Source organism: Camellia sinensis, chromosome 6 (assembly GCF_055761805.1).
Source record: "Camellia sinensis isolate YWXY chromosome 6, ASM5576180v1, whole genome shotgun sequence".
NCBI lineage: Eukaryota > Viridiplantae > Streptophyta > Magnoliopsida > Ericales > Theaceae > Camellia > Camellia sinensis.
In genome coordinates, this window is record NC_138966.1 from 89,269,690 (window position 1) to 89,296,648 (window position 26,959).

The 26,959-nt window shown below is 35.5% G+C and overlaps 2 protein-coding genes and 1 pseudogene across 5 annotated transcripts in view; 1 reads left to right on the forward strand and 2 right to left on the reverse strand.

Annotated features, from left to right (window-relative positions):
• Positions 1-11,573, forward strand: part of LOC114278054 (uncharacterized) — a 90,939-nt gene extending 79,366 nt beyond the window's left edge. For 2 of the 3 annotated variants that reach the window (XM_082874171.1, XM_082874172.1), the window contains exon 7: positions 10,341-11,573. In XM_082874171.1, the coding sequence (XP_082730297.1) occupies positions 10,341-11,374 (1,034 nt within the window). In that variant the 3' untranslated portion in view covers positions 11,375-11,573. Of the gene's footprint in view, positions 1-4,223; positions 4,372-10,340 lie in introns of all 3 variants that reach the window. The other variant, XM_028220028.2, reaches the window with a different exon arrangement.
• An 832-nt stretch (positions 11,574-12,405) lies between these two features.
• On the reverse strand, positions 12,406-15,483 carry LOC114278056 (protein NETWORKED 2A pseudogene; annotated as a pseudogene).
• Positions 15,484-20,341: 4,858 nt separating this feature from the next.
• On the reverse strand, positions 20,342-25,579 carry LOC114278057 (uncharacterized). Of its 2 annotated transcripts, XM_028220032.2 has the most exons (3): positions 25,255-25,565; positions 23,993-24,574; positions 20,342-20,944 (listed from the first exon to the last, which is right to left on the reverse strand). In XM_028220032.2, exons 2-3 carry the CDS (start codon positions 24,453-24,455, stop codon positions 20,895-20,897), a joined length of 513 nt encoding a protein of 170 aa, XP_028075833.2. In that variant the 5' UTR covers positions 24,456-24,574; positions 25,255-25,565; the 3' UTR covers positions 20,342-20,894. The 2 variants fall into 2 exon arrangements, with proteins under 2 accessions (XP_028075833.2, XP_082730299.1); XM_082874173.1 differs by having other exon boundaries at positions 23,993-25,579.
• Positions 25,580-26,959: the final 1,380 nt, after the last annotated feature.

The following is a 26,959-nucleotide window of genomic DNA, read 5'->3' on the forward strand; positions in this document are numbered from 1 at the left end:
GTACTGTGAAAGGTTAGGGTATTTGGTAAAACTTTTTGAGGTTCAGCTTATATGTTCTTTCATCTCAAAAAATCCAAAATGAGCTAAAAAGATTACTTTTTGTAGCTGGGTATGAGAAACATTTTCAAGCTAGCTTTAAGTTTTGCCAAACGGGCTCTTAGTTGGAGAACAAGATATAAATATATCTTTGTCACATTCATCATCAATGTGAATCTGATCATCAAGATTTTAGAATTCCTAGACCATCGCAATAATTTGGGATTTTCATTTATAATTTCATATGGAAATATGTATATGAGGTAAAAGTATACAACACAAAATTATGCAGAATTTTAGATTGTAAAAGAAAGGTGTTATAGGAAATTGTCAGAGCTCATATTGTCGTGGACATCATTTATAATTTCATATGGAAATATGTTTGGAAATGATCCCTTGCTTCTAATCACAGCACCAACATAAGGAACAAGTTATAAGAAAAGGCAGCAATATACTATGAAGAAGAAAATGAAACAGGGAGGAAGAACTGAGATTACGTAGAAGGGGATAGAGTATTCTAGAGTAAAGGGCTGTAAAAAGGAATTAAGTTACTTAAACTCGACTCGTGTTCGGCTCACTAGAAGCTTATTCAATATTCGCTTGTTATATAAAAGAGCTATGCTTGAGTACATTTGGAAACTCGTTGAGTAGAGCTGTAAAACAAACCAAGTTACTTAAACTTGACTTGTGTTTGGCTCACTAGAAGCTCATTCAAGTTCGTCTTGTTCCATAAATGAGCCTGGCTTTAGTACATTTGGAAACTCTTTAATTTTTTAAGCTTGGCTGTTTAAGCTAATAAGCATTCTAGAATTAAATAAAGAAGTGAGTTTCTTGGCCTTTGTTCATCATTTGGTTGCTTGAAGCTTGTTTGAAATCAGTTTGAAAGATACTCATATTTAGAAGCTCATTAAATTCATGCCAAGCTTGAACAATCCACTATTGGGTTTGGCTTAGCTTGGTTCGTTTACAACCCTAGTAGAGAAAGATGACAAAGGAGGAAGAGAAACAACTGTGAGAGGGACAGGAAATTTTTTCCATATGATGTTTTCTTCTAATCATCTATCTGAAATCACTTGTTGGAATTAGAATTTTATTTGAGATCCTAGGAACCAAGTCTAGTTCCCCCTTGCTTGGGTGTCCATGTCCTGCACTTTGACATGTAATTTTACTTTAGTCAGGTGCCTAGCATGTGACTACTTAAGTGGATGTGGGCACTCCCCAACATCATATGCTATAAATAAAGCAACTTACAATTAGTAAACGATTTTGCATGTCTGGGGAAAACAACTATAAAAAAAGAAAAAAATATGATAAAATAAAGTAGTTTTCTTAGTAGTTAAACTATTAGAAAGAGTCTAACGTATCTTCCTCGTTGATGCATGGCTTGCCACTTGCCACTTGCTGCCATCACCATTGTAGGAGAATAAAGGAGGCTAGTCATCGCACTAGAAAAAGCTTTGAGCTTGCTGTAGTAGGCGGTATTTGGGATTGGGACTGAATGAATTGTGCTCTAAATTGTCTATATTTGTGTGTTTGGTTGAGTCAGGTTGACCATGAACAATTTTGTGGTTTAAGGAGTGAAGCTTTTTGGACTCCAGTAATGGAAAAGATTGGCAAAAGATTGGACGGCTGGAGCAAGGCTTTATTATCTCGAGGGGGAAGGTACACTTTGGTTAAGACTGTTTTGAGCGGAATTCCTATCTATTATTTATCTTTGTTCAAGATTCCGGTTAAGGTGGCAAGGTCAATAGAAAAGTTGATGCGGGATTTTCTTTGGGAAGGTAAGGATGAGGGGAAAAAGGATCATTTGGTGAATTGGGAGGTGGTGTTGTTATCTAAGGAGAAAGGGGGTCTGGCTATCGGTAACATTGTTGCTAGGAACTTGGCCCTTCTTGGCAAGTGGTTATGGAGATTTCCACTGGAGATTGATTCATTATGGCATTCGGTTATTAGAAGCAAATATGGGATTCAGGACAATGGTAGGGATTCACGAGTGGTTTTACAGGGTAGTTGCCGTGCTCCTTGGAAGTCAATTTCTCAAATTTTCACATGTTGGTCTCGACATCTTTCTGTAAGGGTGGGTAATGGGGAAGTTGTTCGATTTTGGGAGGATGTTTGGATGGGTCAATCTTCTTTTGCCGCGGATTTTCCGCATCTTTATCGAGTGGCTCGTTCTCATAATTCTTCAATTGCTTCCATGGCGTGCTCTCTCTTAGCTCCAATTGCTTGGAACTTTGATTTTTCTCGAAATCTTAATGATAGGGAGGCTTCACAGTTGGTTTCTTTATTATCTAGAGTTGATCACTTTTCTTTATCTCCTCTTTTGGAGGATAAGAGGGTTTGGGCACTTCATTCGTCCGGCATATTTTCTTGCAAGTCTTTTTTTGACTACATCATCGATAATCCTCAAATCCCCCAATTCCCTTTTTGTAAAAAAGTTTGGAAGGCTTGTGTTCCCTTAAAGGTAAAGGTGTTCATGTGGGCCTTGATTCATGGGGGAATTTTGACCAATGATACATTGCAGAAAAGGAGACCAAATCGTCTTTTAAATCCTCAGTGGTGTATTCTGTGTTGTAAGAGCGGGGAATCCGTGGATCACTTATTTTTGCATTGTCCAATAGCTTTGACTCTATGGCATAGATTGTTTCGTGTTGGAAATGGTATGTGGGTGGCCCCAAAAAGGAGCGTGCATATGCTTGTAATTGATTTTCATACATTTGGAGGATCGAAGAGAGCCAAAATTTTATGGACTTGTGTGGTCTTTGCGACCTTTTGGGTGCTATGGTGGGAGCGTAATCAGAGGTTGTTTGAAGATAAATTTCGGGAGGTGGATTGTTTATGGGATCATGTTTGTCACTTATCTTCTTTTTGGGCGTCGGGGAACTCTTTATTTAAAGGAGTTCCACTCTTTTTGTTAGCTAGAGATTGGTTAGCGGTGTGTGCTTTGTAAGCTTTTGATTGTTTTTAGTCGGTTAGGAGCTTTTTCTTGTTGTCTTCTCACTGTTTTGTATTTAGAGGATGCCTCATCCTCTTCTCTCCTTTTTCAGTTTTATTAATAAAGCTTTTGTTGTTGATCAAAAAAAAAGAGTTAAACTTGTGGTTGACACGGCTTTTCAAAAATAAGCCAGATTTTTCTTCTCAGATGGTTTTGAGATTTTATTAAGACTGTTTGTAAGCCTGGTTTCAGGTTGTATTTGTCGAACCAGCCAGTCCAGGCCAGTATTGAATACATTATCTTAAATTCTTAGTGTTGTAGAATTTTTTATTTTATTTTTTGAACTTGTGTATGGTTGTTTCTCTACTGGAAATGCCTTTGCCGAGTTTTACTCAATTGGGTACTTCTTGGTTGTAATAAACCCCTTTTTGAGAAATTTCTCACAGTTAAGATGTAGGAGCAAAACATGTTTATAAATGATGGTAGCACCTGTTTACAACTCATTGTTGTCCAGATTTTGACTTTTTTAGTCGTGTATAATATCCAGGGATTTAAGTTTTTTTTTTCGGAGAGAGAGAGAGAGAGAGTTGTTGGAATTGCTTGTACTACTGCTAATCTAATGGTGGCTGACTAATTATTAATGATTGTTCTTTTTTGTCTGTTCTTGCTTTTACTTTCGTCCTCATGCCTCCCTTCTGCTTAAAGTTCCAGGCAAGTACAAAATTGCCAGTTGCGTGACTTTTTGTTGCACAATGATGTAACCATTCCTTCTACTTGTAATATTTATACATGATGTCCATTCCTTCTCTTTTTGAGAAAAGCTGGTTTGAACATATTTTTTTATGCTATACAATGATCCTGATTAAATCAATATGCTCTTAGCAAACCTGTTTTATATTATTGGATAATCAATACCTTTTAAGTTCAGATCTATGTCATCTGGTTGTTTGCAAGGTTTTTCCATACTAGAAGCTTGTAGTTAACTGATATCATCACTACTGTAGTATCGCAATCTGTTGTAATCTAGTATGGTTAGAATGTCTGGGTAATGCCCAGGTTTCCCGGGTTCAAATCCTGGCAACAGAATACTTTGCTACTGTATATTGGTCCTATTATTATCTTAATTAAGTTATGAGATGATGTGTGGTCTCTTCTACAAAGTTTTAACCCTTTCTCCATCTGTCATAATAATGTTTGGTTCCCAGTTATCTGTTACTTTTTCTACCAATATTCATATCATGGGTCTATGCAGAGGTGGACCATTATCAGGAAGCGACGGAGCAACGTTAATGTGGGAGGTGGCTCACAACTTTCAGAGGCTCAGCTGGCAGCTCGCAGGGCTGTTTCCCTGGCTCTCAACATGCCAATGGTAGACAGCTTAACGGCAGCTTGTTCAAACGGTATTGGTGATTCTATCTACTTCTAGTATTATCTATCTCTAGTGTATTGAAGTGTATGAGCTGGCAAAGAACTCGCTGATATTCTTGCCATGTGATTTTCCTGTTCTTCTTCCTTTTGTTGAAATTTTTACCCTTGACCACTATCTGTGTTTTTGTCAACCCCTGCTGGGGGGATATTGAATGGGCCATCTTGACCACTTGATTTGGAGAAGTTTGTTTTTCATCTTTTACCTATCACTGTTTGACATAAATGCTTGGGCCACAAAAGTGAAGGACAACATGTTTGGGACACATTCAAATTTTATATTTTTATGAATTTATTATATGATATATATGATAATTTTTTCAATGAAAAATATATAACATAATAGATAAGGGGAAGAAGAGGAGGCCAAACGGTAAATTGAAGTGGAACAGTGACACCAAAGGGGTAGAAGAGAAGAGAAAGAAATAGAGATGATAAATTAGAAAAGCAGAAAGAAGCACGGGAAATAATCCCAAACCAATGTTTCAATTATTCAATTTTCAATCATAGTCCCCAAAACCCATTAAATAAAGGCCCATGAGTACCCTAAACCCTAATGAAAAGTTACCAAAGATAAACTTAGAAAATATGAAGAAGAAGAACTCCGAAAAATATGAGGAAGAAGGAATATATTTCTGTTATATTCAAAACTTCTTATCTTACAAGACCAAATGACACTCCTTATATAGGAGATATTACAAACATCATCATAACCCATTATATGCCACTTACATATTATATATTACCACTATCTACCACTATCATATTATATACATGCCACTATCTACCACCAACACCACTATCATATTCTATACATGCCATTATCTACAACCAACACCACTATCATATTCTATACACACCACTATCTACCACCAACACCACTATCATATTCTATACATGCCACTATCTACCACCAACACCACTATCATATTATATGCATGAACACAATTTCCAGCACTCCCCCTCAAGCTGGTTTGAAGATATCTTCCATAGCCAGCTTGCTAGTCAGCTTATCAAATTGCTTCTTGTGTAGTCCCTTCGTTAGCACATCAGCTAATTGTTCACCTGTTGGAAGGTAGGTCATACAGATTATGCCAGCATTGATTTTCTCCTTGATGAAATGTTTATCCACTTCTATATGTTTTGTGCGATCATGTAGAACTGGATTATGAGCTATAGATATAGCTGCTTTGTTGTCACAATAGACCTTCATAGGTGTCGGGTGAGAAAGCTTTAATTCTTCAAGAATTCTTTTAATCCACATTACTTCACAGATTCCATGGGCAACAGCTCTGAACTCTGCTTCTGCACTACTTCTAGCTACCACATTCTGTTTTTTACTCCGCCATGTAACTAGGTTCCCACCTACAAAGGAGCAGTATCCGGATGTTGATCTCCTGTCTGTAACACTTCCTGCCCAGTCTGCATCTGTGTATACTTCAACTTGAAGATGTCCATGTTTCTTGAATAGTAAGCCTCTCCCTGGAGTTCCTTTCAAATATCTTAAGATCTTATAAACGGCCTCAAAGTGCTCTGCCCCTGGTGAGTGCATGAACTGACTTACCATGCTGACTGCAAAGGCAATATCAGGCCGCGTATGAGACAAGTAAATCAATTTCCCTACAAGTCGCTGATATTGTTCTCTCTCTTTGACTTCTTCAGCCTTAGCAGCTTGTAACTTCAAGTTAGGCTCGATCGGAGTCTCCGCCATCTTACAACCAAGCATACCTGTTTCTCCAAGGAGATCAAGAACATATTTTCTCTGATTAACGAATATACCTTCCTTGGATCTTGCAAATTCCATTCCGAGGAAATACTTGAGGGCTCCCAGATCCTTAATGTGAAATTCTTTTGCGAGTTTCTCTTTGAGAGCTGCTAACTCTGCTTCATCATTACCAGTTAAAATGATGTCATCAACATAAACAATCAAAATTGCAATTTTACTGTTTTTTGAATGTTTATAAAATATTGTGTGATCTGCTTGACTCTGCGAGAAGCCACAACTGATAACTGCCTTCCCAAAGCGTTCAAACCACGCTCTTGGTGATTGTTTGAGTCCGTATAATGACTTGTTCAATCTGCATACTCTGTCACTTCCAAGTCTCTGCTCAAATCCCGGCGGTAGGCTCATGAACACCTCCTCTTCAAGATCACCATTGAGAAATGCATTTTTAATGTCAAGTTGATGTAGAGGCCAATCTGAATTTACTGCAAGAGATAACAGTACTCTGATGGAATTTATTTTAGCAACAGGAGCAAACGTCTCCTGATAGTCGATCCCATAAGTTTGAGTGAAGCCTTTAGCTACCAGTCTCGCCTTGTATCTCTCAACGCTTCCATCTGCGTTACATTTTATCGTAAACACCCATTTACACCCAACTGTTTTCTTGTCTTTGGGTAGATCAACTATCTCCCAAGTACCACTTCTCCTTAAAGCATTCATCTCCTCCATGACTGCTAATTTCCAATTCGGATCATCCAATGCTTCCTGTATATTCCTTGGAACAAACAAGTGTGAAATCCTAGATGTGAAAGCTCTATGGTTTTTAGACAGTCTTTGATAGGAGAGGTAATTTGCAATAGGATGTTTAATGCAATTTCGGACACCTTTCCTAATTGCTATAGGTACATCAAGGTCGGAAATAGAAGGAATAGGATTACCTAAAATTTCGATGCCAGAACTCGGGTGGACATTCGGGTCATTAGGATGGACATTCGGGTCATTATTCCTCAGATGAAATCGCTTCCTAGTATAAACCTGAAGCTCAGGATTTATATCATTTTGTAGTACTTCTCTCCCTAAACAAGAATCTTCTTGACTAGGCACCATAGAACTTGGTTCTCCTAAGTGATCATTATCAGACAGATGTGGTTTTTGTGTAGGATAAATGACATTGGGGAGCGGGATAGAAATATCCCAAAAACGGTCTTCTACTCCACTTGTCTCCCCCTGAAGAGAAGTGTTGGGGAAATAGGATTTTGTTTCCACAAATGACACATCCATACTTACATGAAATTTCTTGTTTTGAGGATCGAAGCACTTATACCCCTTTTTGTTTGAGGAATAACCCAAAAAAACACATTTTATAGCACGGGGGTCAAGTTTTGAACGAAATTGACTGGGAACATGAACATAGGCAGTACATCCAAAAACTTTGGTGGGTAAATCAGAAAACAACCTCGTGTCAGGAAAAAAAGTTTTGAGACAATCAAAAGGTGTTTTGTATGTTAACACCTTTGTAGGCATCCTGTTTATCAAATAAGAGGCTGTTAAAATTGCTTCACCCCATAAATATTTAGGAACATGCATGTAAAACATTATAGCACGTGCTACTTCAAGTAGATGTTTATTTTTTCGTTCTGCAATGCCATTTTGTTGAGGGGTATCCCGACATGTAGATTGATGAAAAATCCCCTTTTTTTCCAAAAACTCACCCAACTGCTCATTGAAATATTCTGTTCCATTATCAGAATGTAAAATACCAATTTTGGTTTGAAATTGGTTTTCAATCATATTGTAAAAATTTGTGAATAAATTTTTCACGTCAGATTTTTTATTCATCAAATAAATCCAACATAAGCGGGTATGGTCATCAATAAATGTAACAAACCATCTTTTACCAGAAAGAGTAGTGATTTTAGAAGGGCCCCAAACATCACTATGAATCAAATAAAAAGGTTTTGAAGCCTGGTAAGGTTTTGGCAAATAAGTAGAGCGATGAAATTTTGCAAAAATGCAACTTTCACAATGAAAAGAAGAACAATCAATCCCTTTAAATAATTCTGGAAATAAATGTTTCAGATAAAGAAAACTAGGATGTCCTAGCCTATAGTGCCATAGCATTATTTTTTCTCGAACAGAGATTGAACTGGTACTATTAAAGCTCTGAGCTTTTTTATTACTAACAGGTACTTCATCAAAGTAGTAAAGACCTTCAAGCATCCTAGCACGCCCAATCATCATCCCCGAGTTCTGGTCCTGAAATTCACAATGGGATTCAAAAAATGTAACACGACAATTAGAATCCTTAGATAGTTTACTGACAGACAAAAGGTTACAGGCTAAGTTGGGGACGTGAAGAACAGCATTGAGATTAATTTTCTCAGTTAGTTTAATAAATCCTTTTCCTGCAATAGGTGAAAAACTACCATCGGCTATTCTGATTTTGTCATGACCAGAACAAGGGAAATAGGTACTAAATAAATGGGAAAAACTAGTCATGTGATCGGAGGCACCGGAATCTATGATCCACGGAGAGAAGTTTAGGCAAGAGAAGGCTTTAGGATTTCTACCTGTTTGTGCCAACAAAACACTAGGAGTACCGGTTGAGGAGTTGGATTTTATCAGCTTTAAGAGTTGATCAATCTGCTCTTTGTTGAAGGGACCTGAATCGGCTTCATTAGCGGTAGGACAGCCACGATTCTTCTCTCCTTGTTTGCTGCTTTTCCAGTTGACAGGTTTGCCATGAATCCTCCAACACGTTTCGCGTGTATGGCGAGGCTTGTTGCAAAAATCACACCAGACCCGTGGCTTATCATCAAACCTGCGCTGGTAATTTGCAGCCTTGTTGGCCGCAGCATCGCTAATTAAAGCAGAAATTTCAATTGATTCACCATTACCTTTTTTCTTAAGCATGACGCTCCTTCGGCTCTCTTCCCTTCTGACTTCGGCAAATACTTCGCCAATGGATGGGAGAGGAGGTCTGCCAATAATTCTTCCTCGCACTTCATCGAACTCAATGTTGAGGCCGGCAAGAAACTTGTAAATACGGCTGTCTTCCACAGTTTTCTTGTGGTGGTTGCAGTCGTCAACCGATTTCCATTCGTATGTGTTGAAGATGTCAAGATCCTGCCACAACCTTTTCAACGAATTGAAATATTTGGTGACGGAATCATCTCCTTGACGAATCTCTCCCAACTTCAAAGTTAATTCGAAAACTTGAGATTGATTTCCTAGGTCAGAATACATCTGACTAACATTATCCCACAATTCTTGTGCAGTAGTATAGCACATGTAATTAGAGCTTATATCCTCCTCCATGGAATTGACCAACCATGTCATAACCATGGAGTTTTCAGCGTCCCAATTGTCGAACAGCGGATCATTAACAGCAGGAGCCTTCTTGTCACCAGTGATGTAACCGATCTTTCCTTGCCCACGGATATACATCCGGACAGATTGTGACCAGCGGAGAAAATTATCACCATTTAGGCGGATGGTGGTGATTTGGACAGAGTGAGAGTTGGACGTTTTCACCGGAATGGCAGCGGCAGGGGTTGAAGTGGTTCCGGACGTGACTTCCGACATGGCTATGACGGTTTTAAGGCTGCTGTGTTTTTTGTTGCTCTGATACCAACTTAGAAAATATGAAGAAGAAGAACTCCGAAAAATATGAGGAAGAAGGAATATATTTCTGTTATATTCAAAACTTCTTATCTTACAAGACCAAATGACACTCCTTATATAGGAGATATTACAAACATCATCATAACCCATTATATGCCACTTACATATTATATATTACCACTATCTACCACTATCATATTATATACATGCCACTATCTACCACCAACACCACTATCATATTCTATACATGCCATTATCTACAACCAACACCACTATCATATTCTATACACACCACTATCTACCACCAACACCACTATCATATTCTATACATGCCACTATCTACCACCAACACCACTATCATATTATATGCATGAACACAATTTCCAGCAGATAACCTAACAATAATCATTAAATCTGATTTAAATCGACAAACCTAATTAATCTGAAAATATAATAATACTAAAATAAGTTACTAAATCTTCAATTTGTTCTTCATCAAATGGATTTTATTGCTCAATCATCTTGACATGTTTGCTATATACCTTCTACTGCTATTATTTTTAGAAATTTGATTATTATCTGATTTATATGAAACAGCTGCGACAAATCTTAACACTGCACCAAGTAACCCAACACGTCCTGTTGCTGTGGAAGCTTCATCAGTTGGCACACAATCCCAACATCTATCTCGGCAAGACTCCATCCCTACAACATCGAAATCTCGGGTAACCATAAAGAGACCGTTGACAAAACCCACTCTCAGCCCAGATGATATGGTCAAAGCTGCTGCAGTTGCTGCCGGGGCCCGCATCGCCACCCCATCCGATGCCGCATCACTGCTTAAAGCTGCACAGGCAAAGAATGCTGTCCACATCATCCCTGGAAGCGGTTCTTTAATTAAATCACCTAGTGCAGCCAGTACAAATTCCTTGCCTCCTAATGTGCACTTCATTCGTACTGGCCTGACAGCTACACCGACTTCCACATATCCTACTTTCTCGACCAATGCCTCGCGGCCAGGTGGAGCTCAACAATCACAGAACAATTCTTCAAAACCTGCCACAGAATTAAATCCGTCAGCTGTAGTAACCAATGCCATCATTACAAGTAGCCTAGTAGCCAGTGAGCTCAAGGCTTTTGACGCGCTTAATTCACTCTCCTGTAATCCACCTAAAGAACATGTCAAGGAAGGTCAAGATGGTGTCTTGTGCAATGCAGCAAGAGAGCAAGTCCAAGAAGCTCGAGCTATTGTTTCAGGCGATGCATTGGAAGAGAAAGTTAATGATAAGTACCTAAAAAAAGAGAGAGTTAATGAAGTTCATCAAGCTTCTGTTTCAGGTAATGCACCAAAAGAGCAAGTTCAAGATCAAACCGCTTTACCCAGCTCGGAAACAATCCTAAAAGGTCAAAATGATTTGGTTGAGAACTTGAAATGTTCATCAAATTCAAAGATTACCAGAGATTGTCAAAGGGGTATTATCAGTGAAGATCCAACTTGTGGGAGTGATAAAGGAGAAGATATGATGATAGCCATGCCAATTGAGGAAGGAAGAGAGATCCAAGCTGCAGTTGAGAAAACTTGTGAAAATCAGAGATTGGATGCGCAACAAAGCGTCATGAAAGAAGACTAAATTTGTGGTATAAATGACTTGTTTTTCTTTTTTCTTCTTTTCTTTGTTCATTTTCCTGCTTTTTGAGCAGACCTCTTCAGTGGTGTAATTGCTTACCCTAACAGTAGACCTCTTCGGTTGTGTAATTGCTTACCCTAACAAAGACAAGATTTGTTGGATTGCTAGAAATGTTATTTGCCGTATGGAAAATTATTAGGTAGTTCCGGAGTACTACGTATTCATCCTCCTTCACGATTCATCATTTATCATGCCTTCTCATGTTCCTTAATTACTCAATACAAAATCATAATATCCCACCTCCACCAATCATAATACTATAGAGCACCACATGGTCGTACTTCGCGAGTACCCAGTAATCACCCTTGCTATACATGTTCAACTGATTTGAATGAGCCAGGGTTAGTTTTAGAGACTTCTTGTTCCTTGGATGATGATGATGACCAAATTGAAAATCTAAGAATTGCGTCGATTTAGCATAATTGCAATTAATTATGAGAGTTGTTAAATGTCCTTACATTAGTCGTCCAACTGGCTGTCTTCTCTGACCATCGACAATTACTTTCAGCTACTACTTCCTATTGTTGACAACCACCTCTAGCCACCGTCGACCATTTTCCGCTGGTGATAAGCCACCACCTCTTACACCTTAGCCATTATTTTCAATTGTTGACAATCATTTCTTTTCACTTGCTTTTAAAATATTCATTTACTAAACAAATATTTTTTTTCATTTTTACTCAAAATAAATATAAAATATTTAGTAATTTTTGAAAACAAAAACAGTAGACTATAAACGTTGTTAAACGGCACCAAAGCAATGGCCTAGAAGTGTCAAAATAACATTTATGCTAGTGGAACAACATTGTTGAAGCTGGGTTTCCTAGCTTTAGTTTTTGTTATAGAATCGAGTTTTTTGAAATTCGATTGGACTGAAAAATATGAATAACTGCTTTACTTGGGAACAATTTAACACCAGACTATCTCAAATTACACTCTAATCAACAACAACAAAAACAAAAACAAAACCCAAACTATGTTGGTGGAGGCATTGAAGTCAAGTCACTGTACTGTTTTTGCAGTGAAGGACTCATGCACTGGAACAATGATGCACTCTGCTTCCTCAACCTAACTCCAAACAGAAAAGACCGCAACGGGATCCTCCGACTAGAAGAATTCTTTGATGGCCGATTTTTCGTTCCAGACGAAATCCCCAATTCTTCCTCCAAATTCTCAAGTATCTTCGTGATCTCACCTTGCAATTCTTTAACGCGTTCAAGCCCCGCCTGAAATTTATACGCAACCTTGTTGTTCTCTTGCTTCATGTTCAAAACCTCCCCTTGAAACTTCGCAGCCTCATAGTCACTCAGTTCACTTTCCTCTTCTTCCTCTTTCAACCCTGCATTCGAAAGCCTTGATATCTCTTCTTGAATGTTTGACAGCGATGACAATCTGTTTTGCAACTCATCTTCTATTAATGAATTATGTTCCAACCACATTGCCAATTCAGTTCGTATTTCTCTTAGGTGTGTGTATATTGGACGAACATCTGAATTCAGCGAATGGCGTTTAGAACTCCCTTCTTGTTTCTTGGTTTCCATGACTTTAGCTAATTCTTCTTCTAAATCCCCAACTGAATTTTGGAATTTCTGTATTTGGTGAAGTGAGGTGCTAAATCTCAACCAGAACTCAATGTTTTCCTCAAGCAATCCATCAATGTCGGAGCGAATCTTCTCTTCAACCCTTGAAAGGACACAAGGTTCAACGCATGAAACTACCTTTTTCTTGCCTTCTCCTTTTCCAGGAAAGTTAATTGATTCTGGTTCATTTGAGTCTTCTTTGCTTTCTGGAGATTCAACTTTGTGTCCATCTAGCAAATCAGAGACTGGCTTTTGATCAGTTTCTTCACTTGTCACGCTCTCCACAGGACCTTCCTGCTCGGTGTCTAGAGTTTCCTCGAGACACGTTTGGAGCAATTTGAGTTTTTTATGCAAAGATCGAATCTCCGCATCCTTCAGTGCATTAGAATTTTTCAGTTCTTTGATCTGCGACGTGGATTTGAAGAGGCTATCGTGGTTTTTCTTCTCCATTTCACTAAGCCTCTTCTTTGTTTCCTTAAAGTTCCTGAGAATTGTAGTGTACTGCTGCAACAGCATCGTTTCTCTGTCATCCAATCCATTCATGAACAGTTGCCTCCAATCTGGTTGGCTTTCATCCTCAGTTTCCACTTCTCGCGACTCCAATTTGCTTGGGTTTGATTCATCTTTCATTGCTTCCTTTGTTGCTTTTGCATCTTTTGTGATCGGTGAATCGTTAGCAGGATCCACCGTGTCTTCATTGTTCTTTTGTTCCATAATCACATCGTTTGAGATAACTGAGTCATTACTAGGCCCGGTGACACCTTCATGCTCTTTCAATGTTCTCTCTTTATCAACTTCTTGATCCTCTATCACCTGACCTTTTCTCGGATCATCATCAAAGGGATTGGTACCCAAAGCTGCCTCAACTTGGCCATTTACCGAAAGATTTTCAACGTGTTCCAACGGATTGAGCTGAAATGAGAATTCTTGTTCAGCTTTAAATGGATTTTTATGATCAGGATAATCATCTCTCCCTACAACTGGTAACAAAACGTCACCAACATGACTGCTCAAATTGGACACGACAAAGTTGTCATCCTCAATTCTGAATGAAGCGCTTTGAACCAGAGTGTCATCTTTCTTTGCTTTCTCTCCTGTTTCCGCATCTTTTGAGACCGCTGAATCGTGGCCAGTAGAGGAAAGATTAACAAGGTGATTGTTCGGATTGTCGACCTCCTCATCCTGCTTCACGGTTTCCAGTTTTTCAGAGAGAAGATCAACGCTGAAATTTGCTTCAGTGACATGAATCTGGAGATTCCTGTTTTGTTGGTTGACATTTTGGTGGAGACTTTGAATCCTAACCAATTCTTGCTCCAACTCTCTTATCTTGTTGCTCTTGCTATCCAACCCCTCGATTAGAGCCTCCTTGTCCTCCTCCATACTCCGAAGATTTGCTTGAATCTCGCTTGTTTCCGATCTCAATCTTTTCACCAAAGCATTCTGTGAAGACACCGCGGTTTCCAAAGTAATAACCTTGTCAACAAGGTCATCAATCTTCTCTGCGAACTCCGACATTGTAAGAGATGTACTAGAATCCACTTTCAATTGTTCTTTAATCTTTTCCCTCAACAATTCCACATCATGACTCTCTTGCTCCGAGTCCCTTAAATCCATGCTAGTGCTCGCACACTCAAGGTTCTCCGAGAGGCATTTTTTGTTGCCAGAGTTTCCCTTGAGAATCTCCAACTTCTCATGAGCTTCTTTAATTCTTTGGTGCTCCGCTCTAGCCTCTTCGTTTAAGTGCTCTTGTTTCTCCTGCAACTGAATCAAGGCCTCCTGGCACGATTTCAAGGCCGTGGCAGCCATCAATGTTCGAGCCTCATCATCTTCAATGAATGTACCGATGCCAAACTCATCTTGTAAGTCATTAACTTTTGCTTGCATTTCTGTGACCTTCTCTTCGATCTCCCAATACTTCGCAACCCCACTTTCATACAAGCTTTTCACAAACTCCTTCTCGGTTTGAAGAGCCAAAATGCTCTTTTGAAGCTTATCAATTTCCTCCAGCCCCTTGGTTATGCCTGCCGCCAAATTTGTATCTGTAGCATTGGTGGGAACACTCATTTTGAGCAGTCCCTTTTTCGAAATTGATCTATCTGGGTCCTTGGAACTTTTCAGTGGGATTTTGCGGTTTTTTGGGATGTCTAACTTTGGGGCAGCTGGTAAATTCTTTGGGCATTTTTGAGGATCACAAGGAGGAATCGATGTCATTGCTGGGAAACTTTCTTCATCTTCATCGTCCATTGCGAGTTGTACTTGTTCAGGGTAAACTGTGGCAATGGTTCTATTTGCGGTTTGTAGCTCTCTTGATAGGTGATCATACCGCTCTGCCAAAGCTCTGTACCCTCGAAAAGAGTCTTCCACAAAGTTCACTAGTTCCGGTCTCTTCCTGTAGTACATTTCTGCCCTTTGGGCAAAGGAGTCCCCGTCCTCCTCGATGATTTTGAGTATGTACTCCACCTTCTCCTGCATATCTGCAATTTCACAATTTCACATAAGTATTCACCAAACACTTAGGAATAAGTTTTCTATCGGTTCACATTCTCATGGAGGGAAGATTTTATTAGTGTGCCAGAATTGGACTTGGCGGTATAGATCACAAATTGAACAATTTTCTTCTTTGGAAGAATATTTTGGACCATAGTGTATAAGATTTTTTTGTTGGGTGTGCAGATGATGAATTGGACAATTTTTTGTTTTGTTTTTTTGGATAGAATATTTATTGACCATGCTTTAGCGGGAATCTTGTGCACTGATTTTATTTTATTTTATTTTATTTTTTTGAGAAGAACATTGATTGCTATGAAATTTCGATTGCAAGGGAACAATCGCGTACAAGATGACAGTTTCTATTATTTATGCTGCAATTCATCGAACGATTTCCATAAAACAGTGTCAATCCACGAAACTCTCGTCACTGCATGGATTAGAAGAATTAGATGTATGCAGTCGTATCCGTGAATGAAGAGATAGTTCCCCTCATTGTTAAGAAAATCATTAGATGTTTCTACTTGTATTTTCTACTTTACTTTTCTTTTGCTCTTCATTTAAGCTATGAAGGTTTATTGGAGCATCTTTATATTCTCTTTAAAAAATCTTGTTCTCACTACTTAGGAAAAGACATTTCCATAACACTATTGTAGATGGTTACATACTATTTAATTCACTGAAATGAAATAAAATATAATAATTATTTTATTAAAATATACAGTGTCATGTTCCGTTACTATATATATATATATGAATCTTTGTAAGAGAATAATCAATTCTCCAAATGATCATTTGCTTTCATTCCAGTCAACCTTTAATCTTAGTGAACCAAACATTATTTATGTAGAAGGATATCCCATGAGATGGACATTGATTGACAATTTCCCAAGAAAATAAATCTGAAAAACATGAGAAAATTTAGCATTTCAGATCCCACTTGTGTGATTTAATTGATGCAAATTAGGTAATCTTTGTCATGAAATGAGATTCAAGAAAAGTGTTATGCATACATATATATAATAAATGCATATGTAAAGATTTAAAGAGGTATATATACCAAGATTGGAGTAAAATGATACATTATATTTACCTATGATGTTTTGATCCAACCATTTTGACTGCTTTGTCCTGATGTGGCTGGCCCACCACCATGAATATGCATTCCTTGCTGCTCTTTGCAACATCCTCTCTCTCTCTCTCTCTCTCTCTCTAAAAGTCTTTATCCATGAGAGACTGATGAGAAATAAACAGCAGATTGTGAAATGTGAGAGACCCAAACACAACTTTGTGAGAACCATGGCTGACAATGGCTGGATATGGAGGAGAGAACAATTCGCCCAAAACTAGGTGTTGGATCATTTGAATTGCACAAATATTGGGTTCCATTTTTTCAAATAAAAAAAAAAATGAAATTAAAATAATTGGATTTCTCCAACTGGCATGTCCTGGTATTGTCAGGTTGGTCTTCAAGAATATGGCATGCATGTCTTTCTAGTTTCTATGCTTTAGAATTTCTTTTATTTTATAGCAAATTATAAATATATCTGATTTGCTTGAAATATAAATTGCTCTGTATAGTTTAAAAAATTATAAAAACGCTTCTTGTTAAAAAGATTTATTTAACAAAATTTATAAAATAAAATAAAATAAAATAAATCTAACTACTCTTCTATATAACAATAAAATTATTTGAATTGTTAATTGAAATATATTATTGATATTATTAATTGACTTAATGATTTATTAATAAAATGGGTCATTTGTTAGATGATTATAAACTTAAAGGGGTAGAGATATAATTTCCAAAATTATAAGAGCAATCTGTATTTTAAATAAATTTCAGAAAATGTATTTGTAGTTTATCCTTTATTTTATTTGATTATATTCTTCAACTACCCATATTTGTTTTATCAGAAGTGCTACAATTATTAATAAATCAATGAGATATAGTGCAATAAAATTTTAAAACAACCGTGCTGGGGACCCCCAGTGGGGGGTGACCCCCAGCACCCCCAGTCCACATGGGGCATTGTGATTGGCAGATAGGAAAAAAAAAAAAAAAAAAAAAATTTCCAGCCAATAAGAAAACACTGGGGGTCATGGGGGTTTGAAAAATTGGGGGTCCAAATCATTTTTGATTTTAAAATTTCAAACACAACCCAACATAATACCATGATAGAGAAATTTTCGAAGTTTTGTTTGTTTGTATAATTTTGCTTTTTTAAAAGTAAAATCTTACAATAATGTAAAGTACTATATTATCTTACCATGTTTTATTATTATTTGATGTGGCATACCTACAATTATAGATATAATAAATTTCACGTGAATCTCATTAATATCTAACTAATATAGAATATCACAACAACATTATAACAGGTGATAAACCAAATGTGATAGACTAATATGATAAGTGTAGCATTATTAAATCAGATGCTCACACGCTTATGGTGATCGCACATTGTCATAAAAATGGATAATTAAATAACACATAGCCATTTCATAATTTGTTGATCAATGTCGTTACAACACTCGTTAATCAAAGCCAATTTTGATTATGAATGCAACAGTAGACCAAAAGTATAGCTCTGATTTGATTTGAGTACCTTATGGTTGTGTTTTGTTTGAAAAATTTTACTCCGGACTATTAGTCCCACAAATATGAGACTATCCTATCCCATGGGAGGGGGTGGGATAAAAACCATGGGATTAGTATCCCATGAGATTATTTTGTAAAATATCCATTTTACCCTCCATATTACTTAGTAAACAATTAAAAAATGATAAAATAGTCTTTTGAACATTTATAAATTATTTTTTTAGTGTTGTTAATTTAAAATTATATATTAAATAAAAAATTTAAATTATAAATTATAAATTTAATTTAATTAAAAATAATAAATTAAAAATTATGACCTTATAAATTAAATTTTTTTAGTGTTGTTAAAAAATTAAATTTACATATTAAATAAAATTATTTTTTTAGTGTTGTTAATTTAAAATTATATATTAAATAAAAAATAAAAATTATAAATTAAAATTATTTAAAAATAATAAATTATAAATTATGGCCTTATAAATTAAATTTTTTTAGTGTTGTTGAAAATTTAATTTATATATTAAATAAAATTATTTTTTATTGTCGTTAATTTAAAATTATATATTAAATAAAAATATAAATTATAAATTATAAATTTAATTTAATTGAAAATAATAAATTAAAAATTATGGTCTTATAAATTAAATTTTTTTAGTGTTGTTAAATTATAAATTAAATTTTTTTAGTGTTGTTAAATTATAAATTATAGGCTACAAATTTAAAATTATATATTAAATAAAAATTATAAATTACAAGGGTAAAATAGTCTTTTGAATATTTATCCTTATCCAGTCCGTCTAACCAAACATTGGATTCACTAAAAATAGTCCAATCCAGACATATAATCCCATGACTAAACAAATATAGGATACAAATCCAATCCAACCAAATAGTCCAGGGATAATGTATCCCAGGACTAATAATCCGATGGATTACAATCCTTCCTTATCCAGTTTATCCAAACAAACACACCCTAAATGATATTTCGGTTAATCTCAGTCTAATATGATTTACAAGATATGAACTACCATTCTTTTGGGTGATCTGGGAAATAGAAACAATCCCAAGTTTTTTTTTTTTTTTTTTTTTTTAAATTCCTTTTTTTTGGGGGAGTAGACCCTAACAAAAGAGACCCTAGAGAGGTCAGCTAGCAATATTCCCCTTATATATAGGGGCTGATATAGAACAACCATGATTCATCTTGAACAATTCATATACTAGCTAATCTAGCTTTTCATTGATTTTCCTCCTAACAGATATCATTGATGATGACACACTACATCTCATTAACCAAGGGGGGCTAACTCAATTGGCCGAAACTAATGTACCTCACTTAGAAGTGTCTTATTTCCCGTTTATTTTTTAACTTTCCCCCTCACTTTGAGAATTTATCTATTGATCATAGGTTACTGCAGTAAGCAAAAAGCCATTAAAGTCTAGGGCAAGAATAATGGAACAAGGATTGATCTTGGAAAGCATCCCAAACATTATTGGTATAAAAAGTTTATCATTCTTGTCGATTCTTGGAAGTTAGCATCTATGTTTTTAAAGACTTTTAAGTTTCTGAAAAGCCAGAAATTCCAAATGACACTAGCAAATTTAATATTTCAAAAAGAATGAAAGAATTATAAGGCTTTTCCTATTTTCCAATACGAGTACTTGTTCAGTAAAGAGTTGCCAACCAAATTGAAATGGTTCTATATCTCGAAACAACTCCTGCAATCTCTTAAGAGGTGGCCAATGTCTTCATTGTAACTCTTGTACAAGGCACACGGATTCATCAGAAAGCCCCTCTCATAATTCTCTGCACATTATTCAAAATTTTACCATGAACTAGTAGCCAAATGGAGATTTTGATTTTCTAGGGTAATTTAAGCTTATCGTTCTTAGCTGAAGGACAAGAAGTTGTTAGCAGGCATTCATAATAAGTTCAGTCCAACAGCAATAAAAATATAAGTAATCAAGAGTATTCCCTGATAAAATCTCAATAAATTTTATTGTAATTTTTTTCAAAATCAATTTTGAGCTTTAAAGACCAATACATCTAAATTGTTTAATGTTTTCAGGATTATCAACTTCTTGTTGACAAACTTATAGGCCCTTTCTAGCCTAGCTTTGTTCCTGGTATGCAAACTAGTTACAATATCATCACCACATTCCCTCATTTACCCTAATTATCAAAGGTAGTATTAACATAGAGAGAGAGAGAGAGAGAGAGAGAGAGAGAGAGAGAGACAGAGATCTGTAATTTTAACTTATTTAACATCAGTATTTACAGTAACAAAAACCAAATCATAGTCCAATTATTTACAGCAATACATTCTTTCTTTTTTTTGGGTCCCCCTTTTGTTAGAGGAGTTGAATCTATTTACAGTGACCAACAGATTTTTAGTCATATTTACACCAAAAGAATATGCACACACACACCAAACTCACACATTTTTTTTTTCTTTTTCTTTTTCTTTTTTTTTTTTTTTGCATTCCTTAAATTTGCATCTGACCTTCAACCCACCTTGAGGAGAGAAACTACTCTTTCCCCCATCAATATGTATCCAATCCCCCAACAGCAAGAGCTTCATCATTCTTTAACCTCTTCTATTTCTTCCAATCACAAACAATATCATCAGCTCAAGCCCCAACATAATCCGGTGATTGCAATCAAGCCAGTTTTCCCCCTTCTCCTTGCTATAAAATTTTGGTTTCTTAGCATCTCCTTTTTTTTTTTTTAGTTGTTAATAATAATCAGGAGCTACACCACCAAGATTTATTTGCAATCATAGGACATTCATGGATGTCATCTACTCTGAAAAGCGGAAAGCAATTGTTCCATGTACTTCTTGCTCTCTGCAAAGCAAAGAAAGCAAAATGGAAAGAACAACTCAAAAATGGATTATAAATAGTAGAAACAACAGGAAAAAAAATACAATCATGATTTGCTTCTTTTGGAACGCATGGCTCTAACTTAGGAAAAGATCATGTGATAATGCCAACAAGAAAAGATTCACTAGAAACCACGTACTTATTTTTCACTAATAAATTCTAAGATTAGGTCCTAGGTCCTGTCGTCTCTTAAATTGAATCTAACAAGACATGCACTAATTTACATATTCACTAGAATTCGACTTCATCGTTATGACAAAATCAAAGAAAATGAATACGGACAAGAATCTTCAACAAATATTTGATGCAAGTTTGTCAGGAAAGGTTTTAATTAACCATGAAAAAGCAGCTAGACACAACTGTCAACCAGCACTCGTGTAAGTGATGACAATGTCACAAGAATTAAACACATGCATCACAATCACATGTGAAAGCCGCCAACCCCGACGGGGGATGTCTTGGCCAACAATAACAATGCAAACAAAATTCCAAAAAAAGAAAGAAAGAAAAATCATATATGAGTGTATTTCAATAGTAATATAAATTAACCATATATGTATTATATATATAATAGCAATGGTGACAGATACAACAGTTTGACTTGTTTAGCTTCTACGGTGCCTAGAATTTCCAAGGTGCACAAAAGATGAGTTATCGTTTGTTTAGCTAGTTATCTTTACCAGAAAAAAGAACCACAATAGAATCCTTTTATTATGCCGATGGAACTTAAAGGCAAAATCCAACGTCTTCTTCCTGAATAGTACATCTTGAGATTAGCTTCCATCCTTGGATGGAAAGTTCTCCACGTACATTTGTTTAATCTTTATGTCCTACTCAAAGTCCATTGGAAATCAAGATCATCTTCTAAGCTTCTAGAACCACTATTGTTCTAAAAAAAAATGTTCCAAGAATATTTTATGTGGATATCGATAGGAACTGACTAAGTTCAAGCATCATAATTTAAGTCAGCGACTCACATCATTAATCATTACTCATTAGAACAAGTACCCAAAATAAACTAGTCATTTGTGCAAGATTAATGCTGAGAAAGTGTTCGGGAACCTAGAAATCCTCTAGGACAAGGCCAAATCATTAGTTGGAATTGAAAGTGATAAATACAACCCTATACCATATTTTTTACCTAGCTGTCACTTACTTGTCAGAAACCAATGCACAGACACATTCATGCACACACAAACACACAGGTTATATTCATGTATGTATCAGAAAGGATTTTCATGATACAGCATCCTGCTAAATTTTGTTGTCACTCCAAATGACCTCGTATTACATAGGCAACTCAAACAATAGATATTGAACTATGCAGGGGCTTAATGACAAATAGTAAGCTTATTTCTTGTTAGGGGATGGACACTGTTTCAGACACCATGGAAGATAATGAGATTATCTTGGTAATTAATTAACTATACTAAAAGAGATATGGGAATTGTTTATTGTCTCTTATTAGTTATTACCACTGAAGATCTCATTCTATAAGAAGTTACATTGTTGCTTTGGAATTCTTCCCTTGAGTCACATGAAATAGCATCACAAAGGGCTCACCTTGAAAAGTATAGAACTACACTGGGACATGGACAGAAACTATGAAATTTAGCCAGGAAAATGTCACAACTACCAAGAAGTACATAGTTTTCATGTGATATGCAGCAGATTATTTTCAACAAAATATGAGCAGAACTTTCAATTCCACCATTCAACCTTCAGAATAGTCAAACCGTGTTTTCCTAGCACAACTTGAGCATTTTTCCAGGTTTTTGAGCAATTCAAACTACTCAAAAAAGTAATGGAGACGAGCACAAAAATCAAAGCTACTTGTACATGTTTTGACGAGTTGACAGTTTCGAATTTCTGCAAACCCCAATATTAGACTTGGAACCAATCAACACCCAGACCAACCAACTATCCTCTCCAGTCTCTCCACACCAGTTCTCTTATGCTGTGTTTGGTTGAGGGATTTGGAGAGGGATTTGGAAAGAGAAATGAAAAAGGTAGGTGAAATGTGAATAAAACATGCCTATATTTCACCTAATTTCACACACCTTTTCCCTTTCCCTTTCCAAATCCCTCCTCAAATCCCCCAACCAAACACAGCATTAAGAAATTAAAGGTAGGTCTACCAAAGTCTTTGAAACTTCAAAATGCAACATGTGGAAATATCTCCAGTCTCCAGTTGTTTTTTATTATTATGGTTTCGTTAACAAGTGCCCTAGGGGCATTGATTAATAAAAAATAAAATTGTTGTACATTTTTTTAGGACACACATTCTCATAAAAATAATCTACAACTACTTCAAGCTTATTAACTAGTGTAGGGCCCCTTGTTAACAAAACCTATAATTATGTATAGACTAGATTTTTTTTTTTATTTTTTATAAATACATATTTGATACCATCAACATGGCAGAGAGGGAATCAAAATTCCCTTAACTCAAGTCACCAATCCGCAAAGAGGTCCTAGCATTCCCTCATTTAAACATACTCTTTGCTTCACTAGCATGTGACGGTTCACATCTGCATTCAAAATTCTCCATGTCATTGAGTTCCAAACCTAAAGATTCTGCGTACTGCATTTGATTAAATACTAAAAGTTTCTCTAAGCAGGAATTCACCCATCCTAATATGCTTATATTCCATGAAAGCTATCCCCAAAGAGGCAGGTGTTGAGACTAATCCAGATGCTAATATTTGAGCAAAGAATTGACTCACTCATAAGAAAGAAACAACTATATGGAGTCCACCACTTGAAAATGAAATGATTCTTAATGTTAATCATATCATATGAAAGCAAAGCCTAGTGATATCTAGTAGACAATTGGTAATTTGATCGATTCTATTAAAGACACTGTATCAGCAAATCACATTCAAGCAAGCAATAAAGTTCCATATCACATCCAAAAACAGACCATCATGTTCACAGCAGCAAAGAAATCCAGAAAGGACAATGAAAATTGTATAAACAAGAGATGAAAAGTTTAAGGAAAGTGAGTCTTACCAGCAGCATATATATCCGGGACATTTCCAATGGTGTCCACAGACTTGCCCCTTAAATTTTCCTCCATATTTACACACCCACGACCATAGCAACGAACCAACACAGCAAAATTATCATCTGAATCATCATCACTCCGGAACCCAGGGCCAAGAGGCTCCAACCATCCAACTGACCAATCTGAGTCATCAGACTCGGACCCAGAAACACAACCACCATCTGATGACACCACAACAACATCAAATTCACGGTCAATTTTCCGTTGCTCCCGACTTTGCCATTTTCTCTTAACCCTTCTAGATGAGGAGCTAATATTTCCCCCATTAACCAAAGGGAATTTCACAGTATCCAATTCCCACAAACCCGAATCGGGCAAAGAATTTAAAGAAGACCCATTGGAGATTTTAGGCTCTTGATTCTTTCCACTCCACAGCCACCAAGAGAGATGGGTAAATGACAAGGACATATCTATTGGAAGAACCGAGGATTCAAGAAACGACTAATTCAAACAAATCCAATGTTCTTATGGCCCAAGAATTATTTGAATTGAAAGCTTAAACCAAAGATTCAGTGGGAAGTTTCTTCCTGCGGGGGAAAATCACTAAATTAAGAAAATTGATCGATTTGAAAGAAAATATACAAAACAAAAGATGTACACACCAAATGAGATCTCGAGATTCAGCTATGAATCTGTAGCTAAACACTTGGAAAGACTTAATCTCAGCTTTCTCAGCAATCAGACAACATTAATCTTGAAGAAAAGTGAATTGACGATGACCAAAAAATTGACCCCACAAAAATCTAGCTGTCTTAACCAATTTTACATATGGGTTTGCCAAAAATAGATCTAAAAATTCAAATGCAATTGGCCTAACGATTAGAGTAAAACAGAAAGAACTTTCAGAACTCTCTAACCACCAAGTATTTTACTGAGCCAGAGAACCCAATAAAGTACAAAAATTGAAAACTTCGAATCTATCTTAATCTCAACTTTTCGTTTCAATTCAACACGAAAACGAGAAAGAACAGACTGATTAACCAAAATTGACTACAAACCGATCAAAAACTCAAAATTTTTTCACTTTTTTTTTTCTTTTTATAGATTACAAACATATATAAACATAAATCACCGAGTCCAAGGTATTTGGAAAAAGGGGCAAGAACCTAAAATCTCAAACTTCTCTCTCAAAGTTGGAATATTTAACGAAGATTCAAAACAAAACCACTAGATATATGGATGGATAGATAGATAGATAGATATCTACCTTTGAGGCCAAAAATATAGATAGAGAATCAGGGTTTTCTACAAAATCAAAATGGTAATCGAATTCGAACCCTAGTTTTCTCTCTCCTCTTCGATTACAAGAAATAGGATGAGAGAGAGAGAGAGGAGTTTCTTGTTTGTACGTTGGAAGTCGTGTGCTGTTCAATGAACCTCAATAATTTAACAGCAAACAAAACGAAATTGATTTTTGTGTTTTTTATAAAGCTATTATCTGCTGCATGGAGGTGCATGGTAAAAATGCTGATTCTGGCTTCTTAAGCTTGTACAGGTGAGATGTTGACCCTTTGGTTTGGAATTAGAAGGGCAATTTTGTGATGAATATACAAGTGTCTTATGCAGTGCATAATGGTTGCCAGGTCAGACTTGGTGTGCTTAGCTGGCTGCTGAGAGAGTGGGGCCCACTTGTAACGTGGCATGCGACCAGCACTTGCGTGTGTGTGGGACTCAAGTAACTTCCTCCACCCCTCGTTAATTATTTTTTAAAAAATGCTATAATTCTTAAACGTTTTATTTTATATGAACGTGGGATTCATAAAATTACTAACTCCATGTGTGGAACCCAAGTAACTTCCACCCCTTGTTAATTATTTTTTGAAAAATGTTATAGTTTTTAAATTTTTTATTAAATATTTTATATAGGTGTGGGGTTTATAAAATTGCGGACACCAGATATTTAGTTATTTATTTGGTAAAAAATTTGATATCTTTAACATTACCCTTATTTTTTAACTAACTAAATATTTTAGTTAAAAATTTAAAAAGTCACATAAATTATTCTATTATTTTTTTTACATTCTTTCATAAAAATTTAAAAAATTATTAAAATAGAATGTTGTGGGGCTTGTTTTTGGTATGGTTTATTTTTTATTTATTTATTTATTTATACTTATTAGGGCTTCTTTTAGCCTATTAAAAGCCAATTTATTGGTTTTTTTATTTTTATTTTTTTTGTCTCTTTACTTTTTTATACATTTTTTAAAAAAAAAATCAAAAAATTAAAAAATTAACTTTTAACCTATTTATCAAAATAAACATTATTATGAGCCATTTTGAGAACAAGCTTAAAAGCTAACTTATTGATTTATTGAAGTCACATCACCTCTTTATTTTTTATATTTTTTTTGAAAACATATATATAAATATCAGTCAATAAATTGCCAATTTCTTAAAAAGAGACTTTAGGGGTTTGGAGCCTTCATAAAAAAAAAAAGAAAAGAAGAAAAGAGTCAAAAAGTAAAAAAGTCATACAAGTTATCACATTTCTCTATTTTTCTTCATATTTTTCATGAAAAATCAAAAAAAAAAAAATTCATCAAATACCATTTTACTTTTGCTTTTAATTAATAGTTTTTAAAAATTTTGAATCTAATTATTCTGTTCGATTTAGAATTTTTTATTTTTCATAATTTATTATTTTTAGTGAACTTTTTGCATATTTTTGTCAATTTTTTTTTATTTTTTAAATGTACTTAATCTAAATACACTTGAAAAGTACCATATTTATGAAAAAAAAATTGAAAAACGAAAATAAACACACACAAAATCAAAAATATATTATATTTTTATAGTGTTTTTTTGTATGTAGTGAATTTTTTTTTAATTTATAAATTTTGTATTTTTTAAATGTATCTATATTAAGTGAAACAAAAAAGTTTTTTAAAAAAATATTAAAATATATGTATTCA

Bases quoted from the DNA above. Each gene is read 5' to 3' on its own strand.
- LOC114278057 (XM_082874173.1), bottom strand. From the start codon at position 24,455: ATGTCCTTGTCATTTACCCATCTCTCTTGGTGGCTGTGGAGTGGAAAG. The intron at 20,945-23,992 runs GTAAGACTCACT...TTTGCTTTGCAG, and splicing joins CCCGGATATATATGCTGCTG to AGAGCAAGAAGTACATGGAA.